Genomic DNA, 14,158 nt, shown 5'->3' on the forward strand with positions numbered 1-14,158 from the left:
TTAAGTAGTAAGTAGTGTAAGATAAGTAGTATTTAAAAAGAGCACAAGAAATCTGTTTTTTGAACAATAGCAGTGTTTGTTGTTAATCTGTTGCTAAGAGATGAGCGCGTTTTCTGGTAACCAAGTGCCACGAAGTAAACTTGATTTTTACTTTTGCAAAATTTACCAACTGTAAATTTCTTGTGACTAAGCAGATAAGCAGTATTTGAAAAGGGCTTATGTTTTATAAACAATAATTAATTTGGTTTTAAGAGATGAGCAATTTTTTCTGGTAAACTGCCACAAAGTATAAATCAGATTTTTACTTTTGTGCTAAATGTCTGTTTTATAACACAGACAATTATTACACAATGATAAAAAGAAAACATATTTTCACTTTTCTCAAAAATTCACCAACAGCACAATTCTTCTTAAGTACAAAGTAACATAAGAAAAGTAGTATTTCAAAAGAGCAGAATAAATCTTATGTTTTTTTAACAGTTTTTTGAATAACACTATTTGTTGTTAATCTGTTGCTAAGAGATGAGCGCGTTTTCTGGTAACCAAGTGCCACGAAGTAAACATCTAATTTTTACTGTTGCAAAATTTACTAACTGTAAATTTCTTGTGTCTAAGCAGATAAGCAGTATTTCAAAAGACCTTATGTTTTATAAACAATAATTAATTTGGTTTTAAGCGATGAGCATTTTTTTTCTGGTAACGAACAGCCATGAAGTATAAATCTGAATTTTACTTTTGTGTTGAATATCTGTTTTATAATATATCTACCAATGACAAAAACCAAACATTTTCACTTTTCTCCTAAATTCACCAACATGCACAATTCTTAAGTACAAAGTCACATAAGATAAGTAGTATTTCAAAAGAGTAGAAGAAATCTTGTGGTTCTTTTTTAACAATAACCATATTTGTTGTTAATCTGTTGCTAAGAGATGAGCGTGTTTTCTGGTAACCAAGTGCCACGAAGTAAACATCTAATTTTTACTGTTGCAAAATTTACCAAATGTAAATTTCTTGTGTCTAAGCAGATATGCAGTATTTTGAAGTAGCTTATGTTTTATAAAAAAAAAATTAATTTGGTGTTAAGAGATTAGCGTTTTTCTCTGGTAACCAACTGCCACGAAGTATAAATCAGATTTTACTTTTGTGTTGAATGTCTGTTTTATAATATATTCACCGCCAAAGACAAAAAAATATAAAAATCACTTTTCTGAAAACTTCAACTGCACAATTCTTATTAAGTAATGTAAGTTAAGTAGTATTTTATAAGAGCAGAAGAAATATTGTATTTTTTCAACAATAACAATATTTGTTGTTAATCTGTTGCTAAGAGATGAGATTTTTCTGGTAATCAAGTGCCACGAAATGAACATCTGAGCATAACTTTTGCAAAAGTAAAAATTAGAAGGCAGTGCATTAACATTAGCACAACCACTAGCAGTGTGTTGCCTGCTAGTGGGGGCCAGTGCACTGCCCCTTTTCCCTAAAATAAGCTTAGCTATTTTGCTTATTTATTAGCCATGTTTAGTACAGTGAATGGAAGACAATGTAAGACAACATGCTAGTTATACCCCACATGCTCTATATTTCAACAAGGTTATTTTCAACACAAAAATTAGAAAAATTAAAAAGGAAAAACTTTGTTCAGTATTCTAGTTCCATGAATCAGATTTCAGATCTTTGCAGTCAAGCTTGCTGCAAAGACGATGGATACTGCAGACAACCAATCTCCCAGGACATACACTAGTGTTGTAGAAAGCTTCCAGAGGTCTTAACCCAATCACGTCTCACCAGCAGCACTTCTGCACGTCAAAAACTGAGCGATTCATCTCCACTGACAATGTGAGTTTGACAAGAGGACAAGAATGTGTGTGAACACACATACCAATCGTCAGGAAATGTAGCTTAGCAAAGCCCTTGTTCCATGTCCAACACGATCCATGTTTCCACAGCCAACAATATAAAGTTCGGTCACACAAAAAGTGAATCTCACCCTGTTCAATGTATTTCATTGATCTTGTGTAAAACCAAGAGTACTAACTATCTAGCATGAACAAGAATAACAGTTCCCTGATAGGCTAAAGCAATCCATAGACCTTTTTTATCAATTTGCACAACTCTCTGAAGCTACAGACTGATGTAATGGAGAACACAGAGTATAAATAAAGCTCATTAAGGCAGCTAAATTGAACCTTTGTCTTTGTCTGAGGCATGCTGACAGCCTCGGAATCCCATGGGCCATTAGTGACCGACTGGCTAAAGGCCTGCTCCTGCAAAACCTAAATAAACATGCTTCTCTACTGGGAAAAGGTCAGACGCTGAGCACCAAGGTTACATTAATTATCATTTGTCACAGCTTATCACAATTTGGCAGTCGACAACAAATGACATCTTGGACCAGCTCCCATTAACAGAAGCCGTCATGGAGAGGAAGCCTGATGGAGTCCGCGTTCAGAGGCCAGCCCAGCATGTTGATGCATTTACCACATATCATCTCTCCCGTGAGTTCGAAATGACATGGAGTAAAAAGCATGTCGCAGAATACACAGCGGCTTTGGAGAGACACGTGGCAACCATAATATATTTAGGAAGGTAGTTTAAAATGTGACATGGGTCAAATCAATATATATAGATTAAGAATCTAGTCTGTAATGGTTCAGTCGTTCGGTTTCCATTTCCTGATCGCATGTGAGGCAGGAAGCAGTTTACACTGTCTACCTGTGCCTGCTTATTGTTCTTCTGCCTCTCAGCTGGATTCTGCTCTATTGAGGTTCGGTTTTGTTCTGTCTTTTTCCCGTTAGACTGTACGTTCATTTCTGTTTCTGGACACAGATTCGGACCTTTGTCCTCAATTCATCCCATCCCTGATCTCTGTGTGTCTGAGTCTTTCCTGCATTCCTACCATGTCTGACAGGATACTGTATTGGACATGTGGTGCAGAGAAACATTCCTGTAAGAACTGTAAGTCTCGCATAATCAGATACTGAAAAGCTGATTCACCATCTGGGGTTGCTTCTGCATGTTTATGTGAGAAGTCTCTAATTCCAAAATGTGTGAGTTTATATTTTTTTAAAACAAATCTTGGTATTGCTGTGGCGGTAACAAATTTTGCTGAGCGATAAATTGTCCCAGAATTTAATGCAATAAATTCTTTTGAGACCAATATCAAGTAATATAATGGTAATGGCAAATTAATGCTAATACACCCTGTCAGAGATCAATAAACCTCTAACAAACATTTAGCATTTAAACTGGAAGACATTTTAAATATCCAAAACAATCAAATGAACAAATAAAATGTTACATTACAGAGACAAGTCTCTATAAACAAAACTGTCCTTCAAAAAAGGATCTAGTAAAGACCAATGCACGAGATTTAAGTATTTTATCATCCAGTCTTTGGTAGAAAGAGCAAGAGACACGAGAAAAACAAACCATTCTGTAAATGGATATTATCCAGCTTGTTTTAATTTGTCATGCAATCAACTGATTTATTGCCTATTATACGACAGACTTAGTTTATGGTTGAGTGACAGAGTCCTCTGTCCCAAACTTTAAAGTGTCTTTGATTTGATGAACTTATACTCAGACCTTGAATAAACCTATTAATGTGAGAAAAAAAAACTAATTTTGCAAGAGATCAAAATCTGTTTGACTTTAACCATGTACTTTGCTTATCATATAAACTCTTTGTGCACATGTGGCAAGAGGCCTGGTGGTGCACTGTTGACTTGCAGCCAGAAGGATGTGGGTTTAAATCCTGGCTTGAGGGTTTTCTGGATGCGCTGATTTTCTCAGGCTACTCTGACTGTCACACAGTCCTAACCCATGATTGTTAGGTTAATTGGTCTCACTAACTTGCCTTTAGCAATATAATGAATATGCGCTTTCAATACAGATTCCTGTGAGTCTCCGTGTTACATTGCAATGGATCCAGAGACTGTTGGTCACCCCCTTAACAGGCAAGGATAAGCGGCTATAGATAACAGATGGATGACATAAAAAAGCCTAAATCAAACCACATAGTTTCAGGGGAAAAAACATACCTTAAAAAGCACAACCTCGGTCAAAAATGTGGCAGCTATTCTTTCTCAGAGAAAAGATCCACACCAAAATAAATTCTTTAAAAATCATTATGCTCTGCTGAATGCCCCTAACCCCCAAGGCGCAGCCAAGGAAGATAAAGCACAAGAAGCTAAGAACAAAGGGGTTATTCACAACCATCAGCCTTCTTTATGGGCACAGGACCATTGACATAATGTAAAAAGGTGTTTTACAAAAGATTCACTGGCTTGAAAAGGTGTTTGTCACTCCTATTTTAAATGCTCGAATGGGTTCAAATGCTCTGCTGGAAGCGTGCATTACATATATCTGTGGCATAAGGTTAGACACCATACAAAACATGAAGCAGAAAGAAAGGCTTATGTTGCCACGTTCAATTTTCACAAAAAATACATCAACTTCAGAGACATAAAACGGAGACCTGATGTCTAAATATTTGTTCACAATCTTAATGACGGCAATATTTTTGATCAGACAGTTCACACCATGTCCTAATGTTTTGTTAATGAACAATTAAGAGTCAAAAACCCTTTAATTAGATTAAAACCAGGCAGGGTAAAAAGTAGTGGAGACAATAATACTCAACACACAGCTAGCCAAGAGTCTGGCATTATACAGGTACATTGCAGTAAATTGAAATGTGCTTGTTTGTAAGATTAAACGTAGCTTTAGAAAGTAACAATTTCACTTTTCATCAAGGGTACATTTCTGTATAAAATGTGTTTTTTTTATTGGTCTGATGTAACATTTCAATCTTAAATGTCATCTTTTAATTTGCGCCACGCAGAAAATTATTATACTTAATAGAAATAATGGCTTCAAAGTCTGTGTGTAATTAATCAGAGTAGTACAAATTAACTTCTCAATAATATTCAACAGTGTCCTTGATAGGATGCACTACTATGTTTTAATATGGCTGTATAAAAGTCTTCACTGGGTCAGAAGTATGTAAACTTCTGACAGTGCTGGTCAGAAGTTTACATACAGTCGTCATGCCAACATTATCATTTATTTTGGGCTTTCAGTGATGCATTTAAAAATTTGTTTCCTTTTTCAGAGTGCAATGATGACAACAACTTCACTAAATGTTAAAAGGAAGAGTAGATGCACATGTTTGAATTTATAGTACGTTCTTATTTCTTCTAATCGAAAACTCCAAATAGATCTTGGATGAGCAGAAGAAAAAAGATGTACATATGTATAGATGTATGGATCCAAGTCCAAAACATTTTAAATGTAAATTTCTAAAAATCATGAAAAACAAAAGCCTTCTGAACTCTTTAGCTTGTTCATTTTAATTTTAGTTTTACTGCATTTTATTTATTTTTTTGCAACCATAACTGATCGCAACTGAACATCAACAAGTGCCAACAGATATAATTGCAGGCTTTAAATACGGTTAATTGATTTCAGAAGACATATTCCATAATTCATTTTTGTTTTAATACGGTGCCAAAAGTAACTGGTAATCTAAAGTTTCCAAAGTGTGCCAAGAGGAGAGCTGTTGATAATTAGCACTCTGTTCTCATGACATAACTGATTGGCTTTCAAAGCTCATGTGCCTTGGGCTCATGTCTGTTTCTGGGCCTGAAAGATAAACTAAGAATGCAGCACACAAATAATTGAGTGGGGATATGATGGATCCCTGTCATGACAATCTTTCAGTGGCAAGCGGAATCAACACCGACCATACCCAATGTTTTTGCTACAATAGCCAATAAGGTGTGAAGGGACAGAGTAACACTTCCTCTGGGTTAACAAGGTGTGACTGACAATTCCTGGTGCTATCTAAACGAAATAAGACAGACAGATAGACCCAGACGCGTACTGTGAAGTGAAGGGTAAAAGTTTTTTTTTTTTTTTTTTAACAGAGGTGCCTGATGGGTTTTGTTGGCAGCTAGCCTGGGAAAGTGAAGAAAAATAATTAAGTGTGAGCAGAGATGGGCTTTCTCTCTCTCTTTCCGTCTCTCTCCAGCACCAGCTCGGGCTTGAATGTCAAACCAAACTAGAACGATCTGCTGAGAGGCCGCGGAGTTGAAAAAGTCAGACCAGAGCTGTGAGCCCTCATCAGTTAGAAAGACCTTGGCATTTAAACCTTTGTGGCCGACTCTTACATTAATGTCGCAACGAAGATGTGGAGGGGTAGCCGGCTGACACGAGAGCCCAGATCATGCGAGTTGTTCGGGTGTCCTCATACGGTACCTCATTAGGCATAATGCCGGGGGCCAAAAGTGGATGTTAAGAGGCAAAGGAAATCGATACGAGTATTCTACCTACAAATAACACACACAAGTTCCATTAAGAACGTTCAAAAGTCAAACTAAATGCATTTTAAAATAGAAAATAAAACATTACATATTACATATAATTTTTTCCTTTTCTTTAATCGAATAATTTTGTTGTCTTAAATTGTTCAAAGCACAGAATAACTCGAATATGAATCCCCAGTATCATGTGGGTCATCCAAGATAGGGTGCAATTTCATTTCCTTTCAATTGCACCTTCTAATGACTATTTGTAGGTGATGAATTATTAAAGCTGACGCTAAAAATAGCCACAGCAAGGTGAAGAGTGGTCGTGCATAATGTTAACTCTTCTGGTATCGTGGGAAAAACTTCCTGGTGCTGCACAATTTATGACCGGTGCGCTTTCCCTACTGCAATTCAATGTAAGAGATTAGGGAGATGAGGAAAGCAGGCCATTGCAATGTAAATAGGTAAAGGTGATTTCTTAGCTAAGCAGATATCTGGCTCAGCACAAAAGTGGCTGACGATTATTAAATATAGTTCTTGTAGAACAACTAACTGTACTATAAAACCAACCTGGTTGGTTTCAATGTTAAACCAACCATTAATTTTGACAAATGTTAGGTATCAAGCTGTTTTTGTGTCTTTACTATTCACTCAGACCTTTTTGACTAGCAAACGAATGGCCTTTCACATCACTTTCAGGTTTACAGTGATGTGAAAAAGTGCTTTTTGTGGTTACAGATGTCTGTTGAATTTGATTTTGTTGTGGAACTTAAATATTTCAGTTAAATTTTCAGGTTAAACAAACTTCAACATCAGGCGATAACTTAAGTAAATGTAAAATTGATTTCATTTACCGTCGTGGGGTGACAGTGGATCATTAAGAGCATTTGTCTTAAGAGTACAAAAAGCTGTAGGTTCAATACTGGCTTCCTCCTTTTACATGTTGATGGGTGAACATGGCTGCACTGTAAGGTGATTTGATTAAAGAAAATCTACAAAGTTGAGTTAATTTATTTACTTTTCTTTATTACACCAATTCCTTATTTTCTAAGTTTTGCATGTTAACAGTAAGGAGTGGGGTTGTTCTTAGTGTGGGAGCTAATTGGTAGTAAAGTCCAATTACTACCAATTAGCAGTGCAATTTGGGTATTTTCCCAAATTGTTTAAAGAATAGCTATTCTTTAAACATGTGTAGCTGCTACGTGTATAGCAGCATCTAGATTGAAGAACATATTTTATTATATCTAAGACTTAATCATTTAATTCCTTAAAGTACAAAAGATTACATTAATTACTACCCGCCTTACCAATGTTTTTAATTTAAAAAAGAGCCTTTGTAGCTACATCTCTCTTGAAACAGGAAGTTGTTAGTACCATGGATGAAAATAATTTGAAACCACAGACTCTGATGAACTGTTGTTGAACGTAGGACGTGTTCTGTTTTCTTGAAACCAAACACCTTTTTCATGGGTATATGCTGACTGATTTGCTGCGAGGCAACCGCAGCTGCTGTTCATCTGGTAGGAAAATCTTGTCTTTTACTTTTATGTGCCCTCTGTCAGAGCTAAACATCTGCCGATGTCTGCAGACGACTTTGTGTCAGTAACTGATCTCCCACAACAATTACCCAAAGTTGCAACAATATTTTACTATGTTTGAGCTAAATGCTTTAGAGAAAGTATGCAGCGCCACTCCTTTGGCACCAGAGATGTATTCAGTATTACTAATTTTTAGGGACCACCTAAACATCTCCTGCTCAGCCGTGTGTGTTTCTTTCAACCCAGCAGAACTAAGAGATTTGGAGCAAATGACAAAATCCTGAAAGCGTCATGTTTTGCTGGTGCACAAAACAGCATCCGTGTGGAAGGTTGTATGAATAATTTTCCTTTCACATAAGCTGAATGTTTGCTGAAATTAATTTTTACATGAACACCGGACCATGCCTTCAAGCTTTTAACATTTTCTTATTCACACCTTGCCGTACACCCTTTTCGGTAATCAATTGTGTCACCAGCCACCCTCAGCATTGTTTTCTACTTAACTTATTCAATAGACTTCAAGGGAAATCCTTCAGACTCTGTAGCAGACATTAGGAGAATGCAACAAAATATATAAGGAGCAGTCAGTGAGCTGTCAAAGCAGACCTGGAAATTAAACAAATCAACACAAAAAAATAAGAATTCATTACTAAACTAAAAAAAAAAATCTATTTCTCACAGTGGAAGAGGCAATATGGGTAATGTTTCTCTCAGCTATAATTTGTCATGGTTTAGGTCAGGCCAGCCTGGAGGGAAAATCATTCACTGGTAAAAGGAGTCTGGAAAAACTGATTATCTGTCAGAGCGATCAAGCTTTATTGTGTTAATTGTTGAAGAGCTTATATAATAGACTGAGAGAGGAACAAAAATACCAGCAGCCACCTGCAAATTAATGCACAGACAGGCGTGTAAATGATCCAGCAGATTCAATAGGGATAGATATGCTGCTGTGCAGCTGGAATCCAGATGATGCGCTGTTTAAAAGGTGTTCACACTTTGCCCACTCTGCTGTTATACCGTGACATGTTACTAAAGCAGACCATGAAAGGAGCTTCTCCACCTGGATTTGGAAATTACATCAGCTCCTTATCCAATCAGAGAACACCGCAGTCATATGTACCATTGCACTTCAAGGATTATGTGATTTCTATGCCTTTTCTTTAATTTTCCAACTTCATCAAAGCAATCACAATCAGTCATCAATGACAAATTGTAAAAATCCACTGCATACACATGAGGGCATATTATATTTGTTTGCTCACCGACCTGACCCAGGAGCTCAGGCAGACCCAACACTTGTCCTGTGAACACGCCCAAGCAGATCAGGATGGAGTTGAACTGGCCAATGGACCCTCTGATGTGTTTAGGGGAAATCTCTCCCAGGTACATGGGGAGGACACTAAGTGATATACCTAGAGGAAAAAAAATAAAGGTCACATAATAGAATCAAGTGAAAAGGGGAATAAAAACAAGTAAGAAGACAAAAAAAGATCAAATAATCTGCAGGAGGGAATTACCCCATGACGTATTGGTCTCTGTTGTGTTTAGAAAACTCAGTAAAACTCTGCTCTAAGCCTTGTGGGTTCTTGACAAGAGCGCTAATAAACTTGCACTGGCACAAGCAGTCAGTTTGGTCTGATTACATTTGATATGATGTCATTTTAAATCAGGTTGTTTTGTCCAAAAAAGTTTTGTTTTGTGTCTAAGTTCATTTGTTCGGATGGTGCTTAGTATGTCACTTGGTCTGAGTCTATTCGGTCTACATCTGTTTGGTCTGAATCATTTCGCCTGACTCAGTTTGCTCTTAGTCTATTTGGGAATATGCCTTTAGGTCTGAGTTATTATCATGCTGTTTTGTCTGGATCCATCTGGTCTGATGCCATTTAATCTGTTAACCTGATAGTTACTTTTTGTCAACTGTCTCCAATGTCTGAGGTCATTTTGTCTGATGTTTAGAGATATTTTTCTGAGACCTGAGAAAAACATGCAGCATAAAAGTATGCTGTACTAACAGTTTCTATCAAACGACACACATAAGATCTACAACTTTTAGAAAATCAATACATGTAGTAAAGCCGATAACTTTCAAAATGTCAATTTATTAAGAGAATTAAAGCAATTCCATACGAGATGGTCAAGTTTGCAGTTTTAGTTGAGTAAGAAAAAAAAAAGTTCATTGATTGTCCACTTGAAGTGCTATTTTTGTATTTCGTTTATTTTGTTTTTATTGCAGCTTGAAGTATATGTTTTATTTTGTTTTGGTGATAAGAGCATCCGAGCATATAGTTCCCATCCTGTTGACAGTATGAATATATAATGAATGGTTGTTGCCAAGGCTGTACTGGAGTCATTCTCTGAATAAGTGCTGTTATTTTTTATTTTTATTTCCCTCTGTGGTTTTAGTGTGGCTATCGGAACAGAAGGCAATTAGAGCTTCTCTGCTCTCTGATCACCACCAAATTCATATTTGACAACCAAGTTATTTTACACATCTGCCTACCTTTATTGCTTTTGCCTCTTGATGAACTCCAAACACTTTCTTTACCAATATAATATTTACCTTAATTTCTTCATCTTATTTTTGTTTGTTTGTTTGTTTTGTTTATGCAGACAAGCAGCCTTAGTCTTTGGAAAGATCAAACTTTAAACCTGATTTTTTTTGGGTTTTTTATAGGTTGGAGCATTTTGAAAGAAACAGGAAAGCGTTTCTCTAAAGATGTGTTTGGTCTCTCAAGTTCATACAGTCTGCTGCGATAAAAGGCCGAGCCGTTAGGTGTTATTTGGAGGGGTATCAAAATTATTATTTAAATTATTTGGAGGGCTACCAAAAGGTTTACACAGTTAATTAAACCTTTTTTTCCCCCCCACTCTTGTTTCACCAAAATAAGCAAAAGCTGCAGCATTTGTTGCACACCAAGTTCAACAAAACGTGCTTCCCTTTAATTGCACACTGACCCGAGTTCACGCCCATGACGATCCGGCCGATGATGAGCATCTCAAAAGATCTTGACATCTCACCCAGCGACAGCAACAAAGCGGCCGTCACAGCAAAGCAGTTATTCAGCAGCAAGGTCCCTTTTCTGGAAAACAGAAAGACAACGTAGACGTGACTCTATATGAAAAAGGAAAGAGGAAAAGATCAGCGGTGCAGACATGATGGCAATGAGAGCTGAATGGAATTCTAATCCAGTTATTCAAACCCTTTGTCGAAACGTCGGCAGCGCTTTAATTGTGATAAAAGAAGGAGAACGGTGAGCACATCTGACTTCTGTCAAAACATTTCCGCAAGGCACTCCAAAGCCAGAACAATCAGGAGTGATGAGACTCGAGACAGCCAAAAGAAAAAAAAAAAAGAATGATTTCACTTTTTTGTGGCTTTAGATGTTCATAAAAGGGATGAAAACCAATGGATGTGAAGGATTCTTCAAGGCCAGGGAAGCAGAAAAATGTTTTAATGTAGGAGGCCCCTTGTGTCAAGTGGATGGAGAACACTTCATGGAGGATTCATTTAAATTGATTTTTGTTTTTTCACAGACCAAGAAAAAACTGAAAGTTAAACCACTCATTTCTGAACAGATGCTCGAATGTGTCAGTGTGTGTTGTCATAATCAACCTAATCATCAGCCAGAGGAATGATCAGATTAATAACAGTGTCGGTAGTTTTTTTTTTTTTATTCGCAAATTAAATCTAGCAAGAGATCTCCACAAACTGTGCATTCAGGCAGCTCTTGCAGACATGTCACAAAATCTACTTTGTCAAAGGGTTTTCCAGCTAAAAGGGCCCACAAAAAAATAGTTAAAGCAAAAAGAACTTCAGACAGGCTTTTCAAATTTAACTTCATTTTCCATGTTCTACAAAACAAGCACAAACTGTCATAGTATGCCCCTTCACACCTAAAATGAAATTGAAATTTCCCTTTGAAATATCTCGGAGACTTCAAATTTAATCCAGCAGGTGACTCTTTTTGCCCTTTGGGCAACCTGACATCATTACAGAGTAATCTTAAACTAAACCTACCCAAAGAAGCTGTATTATACTTTAATCTGTCAGCTAGTGCGGACATGGAGTTATTTATTTTTGGCATGACTGAGAAGAGATCAAAGTCAGATTTTCTGAGGTGGCGAATGAGGTCTAAAAAAATGGTTTAAAAAAAAAAAAAGCAGCGTATCTTTAGATGAAAGGATTTGTACCAATGCAAAATCTCAAAAGGAATGTTTCTAGGCCAAGAAGAATTATTGTGGTAAAAAGAGGTCCAACTTGCACTAAAATGGTTTAATCTAGTTATATTCAACAAATTAGAATATGCTTCTGATGAGGCTCCTTAGGCAGAGTAAAAGTACCAATAACCTTTTATTTTTTCCTGTTCCACATTTCTATATTATTGACTTTGAATAGGATGTAATGTTCTAATCTGAAATGTCATTTTTTGCATCAAANTTTTTTCCTTTTCTTTAATCGAATAATTTTGTTGTCTTAAATTGTTCAAAGCACAGAATAACTCGAATATGAATCCCCAGTATCATGTGGGTCATCCAAGACAGGGTGCAATTTCATTTCCTTTCAATTGCACCTTCTAATGACTATTTGTAGGTGATGAATTATTAAAGCTGACGCTAAAAATAGCCACAGCAAGGTGAAGAGTGGTCGTGCATAATGTTAACTCTTCTGGTATCGTGGGAAAAACTTCCTGGTGCTGCACAATTTATGACCGGTGCGCTTTCCCTACTGCAATTCAATGTAAGAGATTAGGGAGATGAGGAAAGCAGGCCATTGCAATGTAAATAGGTAAAGGTGATTTCTTAGCTAAGCAGATATCTGGCTCAGCACAAAAGTGGCTGACGATTATTAAATATAGTTCTTGTAGAACAACTAACTGTACTATAAAACCAACCTGGTTGGTTTCAATGTTAAACCAACCATTAATTTTGACAAATGTTAGGTATCAAGCTGTTTTTGTGTCTTTACTATTCACTCAGACCTTTTTGACTAGCAAACGAATGGCCTTTCACATCACTTTCAGGTTTACAGTGATGTGAAAAAGTGCTTTTTGTGGTTACAGATGTCTGTTGAATTTGATTTTGTTGTGGAACTTAAATATTTCAGTTAAATTTTCAGGTTAAACAAACTTTAACATCAGGCGATAACTTAAGTAAATGTAAAATTGATTTCATTTACCGTCGTGGGGTGACAGTGGATCATTAAGAGCATTTGTCTTAAGAGTACAAAAAGCTGTAGGTTCAATACTGGCTTCCTCCTTTTACATGTTGATTGGGTGAACATGGCTGCACTGTAAGGTGATTTGATTAAAGAAAATCTACAAAGTTGAGTTAATTTATTTACTTTTCTTTATTACACCAATTCCTTATTTTCTAAGTTTTGCATGTTAACAGTAAGGAGTGGGGTTGTTCTTAGTGTGGGAGCTAATTGGTAGTAAAGTTCAATTACAACCAATTAGCAGTGCAATTTGGGTATTTTCCCAAATTGTTTAAAGAATAGCTATTCTTTAAACATGTGTAGCTGCTACGTGTATAGCAGCATCTAGATTGAAGAACATATTTTTTTATATCTAAGACTTAATCATTTAATTCCTTAAAGTACAAAAGATTACATTAATTACTACCCGCCTTACCAATGTTTTTAATTTAAAAAAGAGCCTTTGTAGCTACATCTCTCTTGAAACAGGAAGTTATTAGTACCATAGATGAAAATAATTTGAAACCACAGACTCTGATGAACTGTTGTTGAACGTAGGACGTGTTCTGCTTTCTTGAAACCAAACACCTTTTTCATGGGTATATGCTGACTGATTTGCTGCGAGGCAACCGCAGCTGCTGTTCATCTGGTAGGAAAATCTTGTCTTTTACTTTTATGTGCCCTCTGTCAGAGCTAAACATCTGCCGATGTCTGCAGACGACTTTGTGTCAGTAACTGATCTCCCACAACAATTACCCAAAGTTGCAACAATATTTTACTATGTTTGAGCTAAATGCTTTAGAGAAAGTATGCAGCGCCACTCCTTTGGCACCAGAGATGCATTCAGTATTACTAATTTTTAGGGACCACCTAAACATCTCCTGCTCAGCCGTGTGTGTTTCTTTCAACCCAGCAGAACTAAGAGATTTGGAGCAAATGACAAAATCCTGAAAGCGTCATGTTTTGCTGGTGCACAAAACAGCATCCGTGTGGAAGGTTGTATGAATAATTTTCCTTTCACATAAGCTGAATGTTTGCTGAAATTAATTTTTACATGAACACCGGACCATGCCTTCAAGCTTTTAACATTTTCTTATTCACACCTTGCCGTA

At 36.6% G+C, this 14,158-nt stretch overlaps 2 protein-coding genes across 2 annotated transcripts in view; both read right to left on the reverse strand.

The window, feature by feature from the left end:
• Window positions 1-14,158, reverse strand: part of LOC103151500 (solute carrier family 2, facilitated glucose transporter member 9) — a 118,322-nt gene that overhangs the window by 76,016 nt on the left and 28,148 nt on the right. The window lies entirely within an intron of this gene.
• On the reverse strand, window positions 8,342-12,275 carry LOC107838597 (solute carrier family 2, facilitated glucose transporter member 9-like). The gene is made up of 3 exons (XM_016681504.1): window positions 10,808-12,275; window positions 9,119-9,264; window positions 8,342-8,458 (listed from the first exon to the last, which is right to left on the reverse strand). Exons 1-3 carry the CDS (start codon window positions 10,863-10,865, stop codon window positions 8,357-8,359), a joined length of 306 nt encoding a protein of 101 aa, XP_016536990.1. The 5' UTR covers window positions 10,866-12,275; the 3' UTR covers window positions 8,342-8,356.

The sequence above is a fragment of the Poecilia formosa genome, unplaced genomic scaffold (assembly GCF_000485575.1).
Source record: "Poecilia formosa unplaced genomic scaffold, Poecilia_formosa-5.1.2 Scaffold283, whole genome shotgun sequence".
Classification (NCBI taxonomy): domain Eukaryota; kingdom Metazoa; phylum Chordata; class Actinopteri; order Cyprinodontiformes; family Poeciliidae; genus Poecilia; species Poecilia formosa.

Coding starts and splice junctions, on each gene's coding strand:
- LOC107838597 (XM_016681504.1), bottom strand. CDS start 10,865: ATGTCAAGATCTTTTGAGATGCTCATCATCGGCCGGATCGTCATGGGC. Junction 9,265..10,807: donor CGTCATGGGCGTGAACTCGG/GTCAGTGTGCAA, acceptor TTTTTCCTCTAG/GTATATCACTTAGTGTCCTC. Junction 8,459..9,118: donor TGCCTGAGCTCCTGGGTCAG/GTCGGTGAGCAA, acceptor TTTAATTTCCAG/GTCTGCTTTGACAGCTCACT.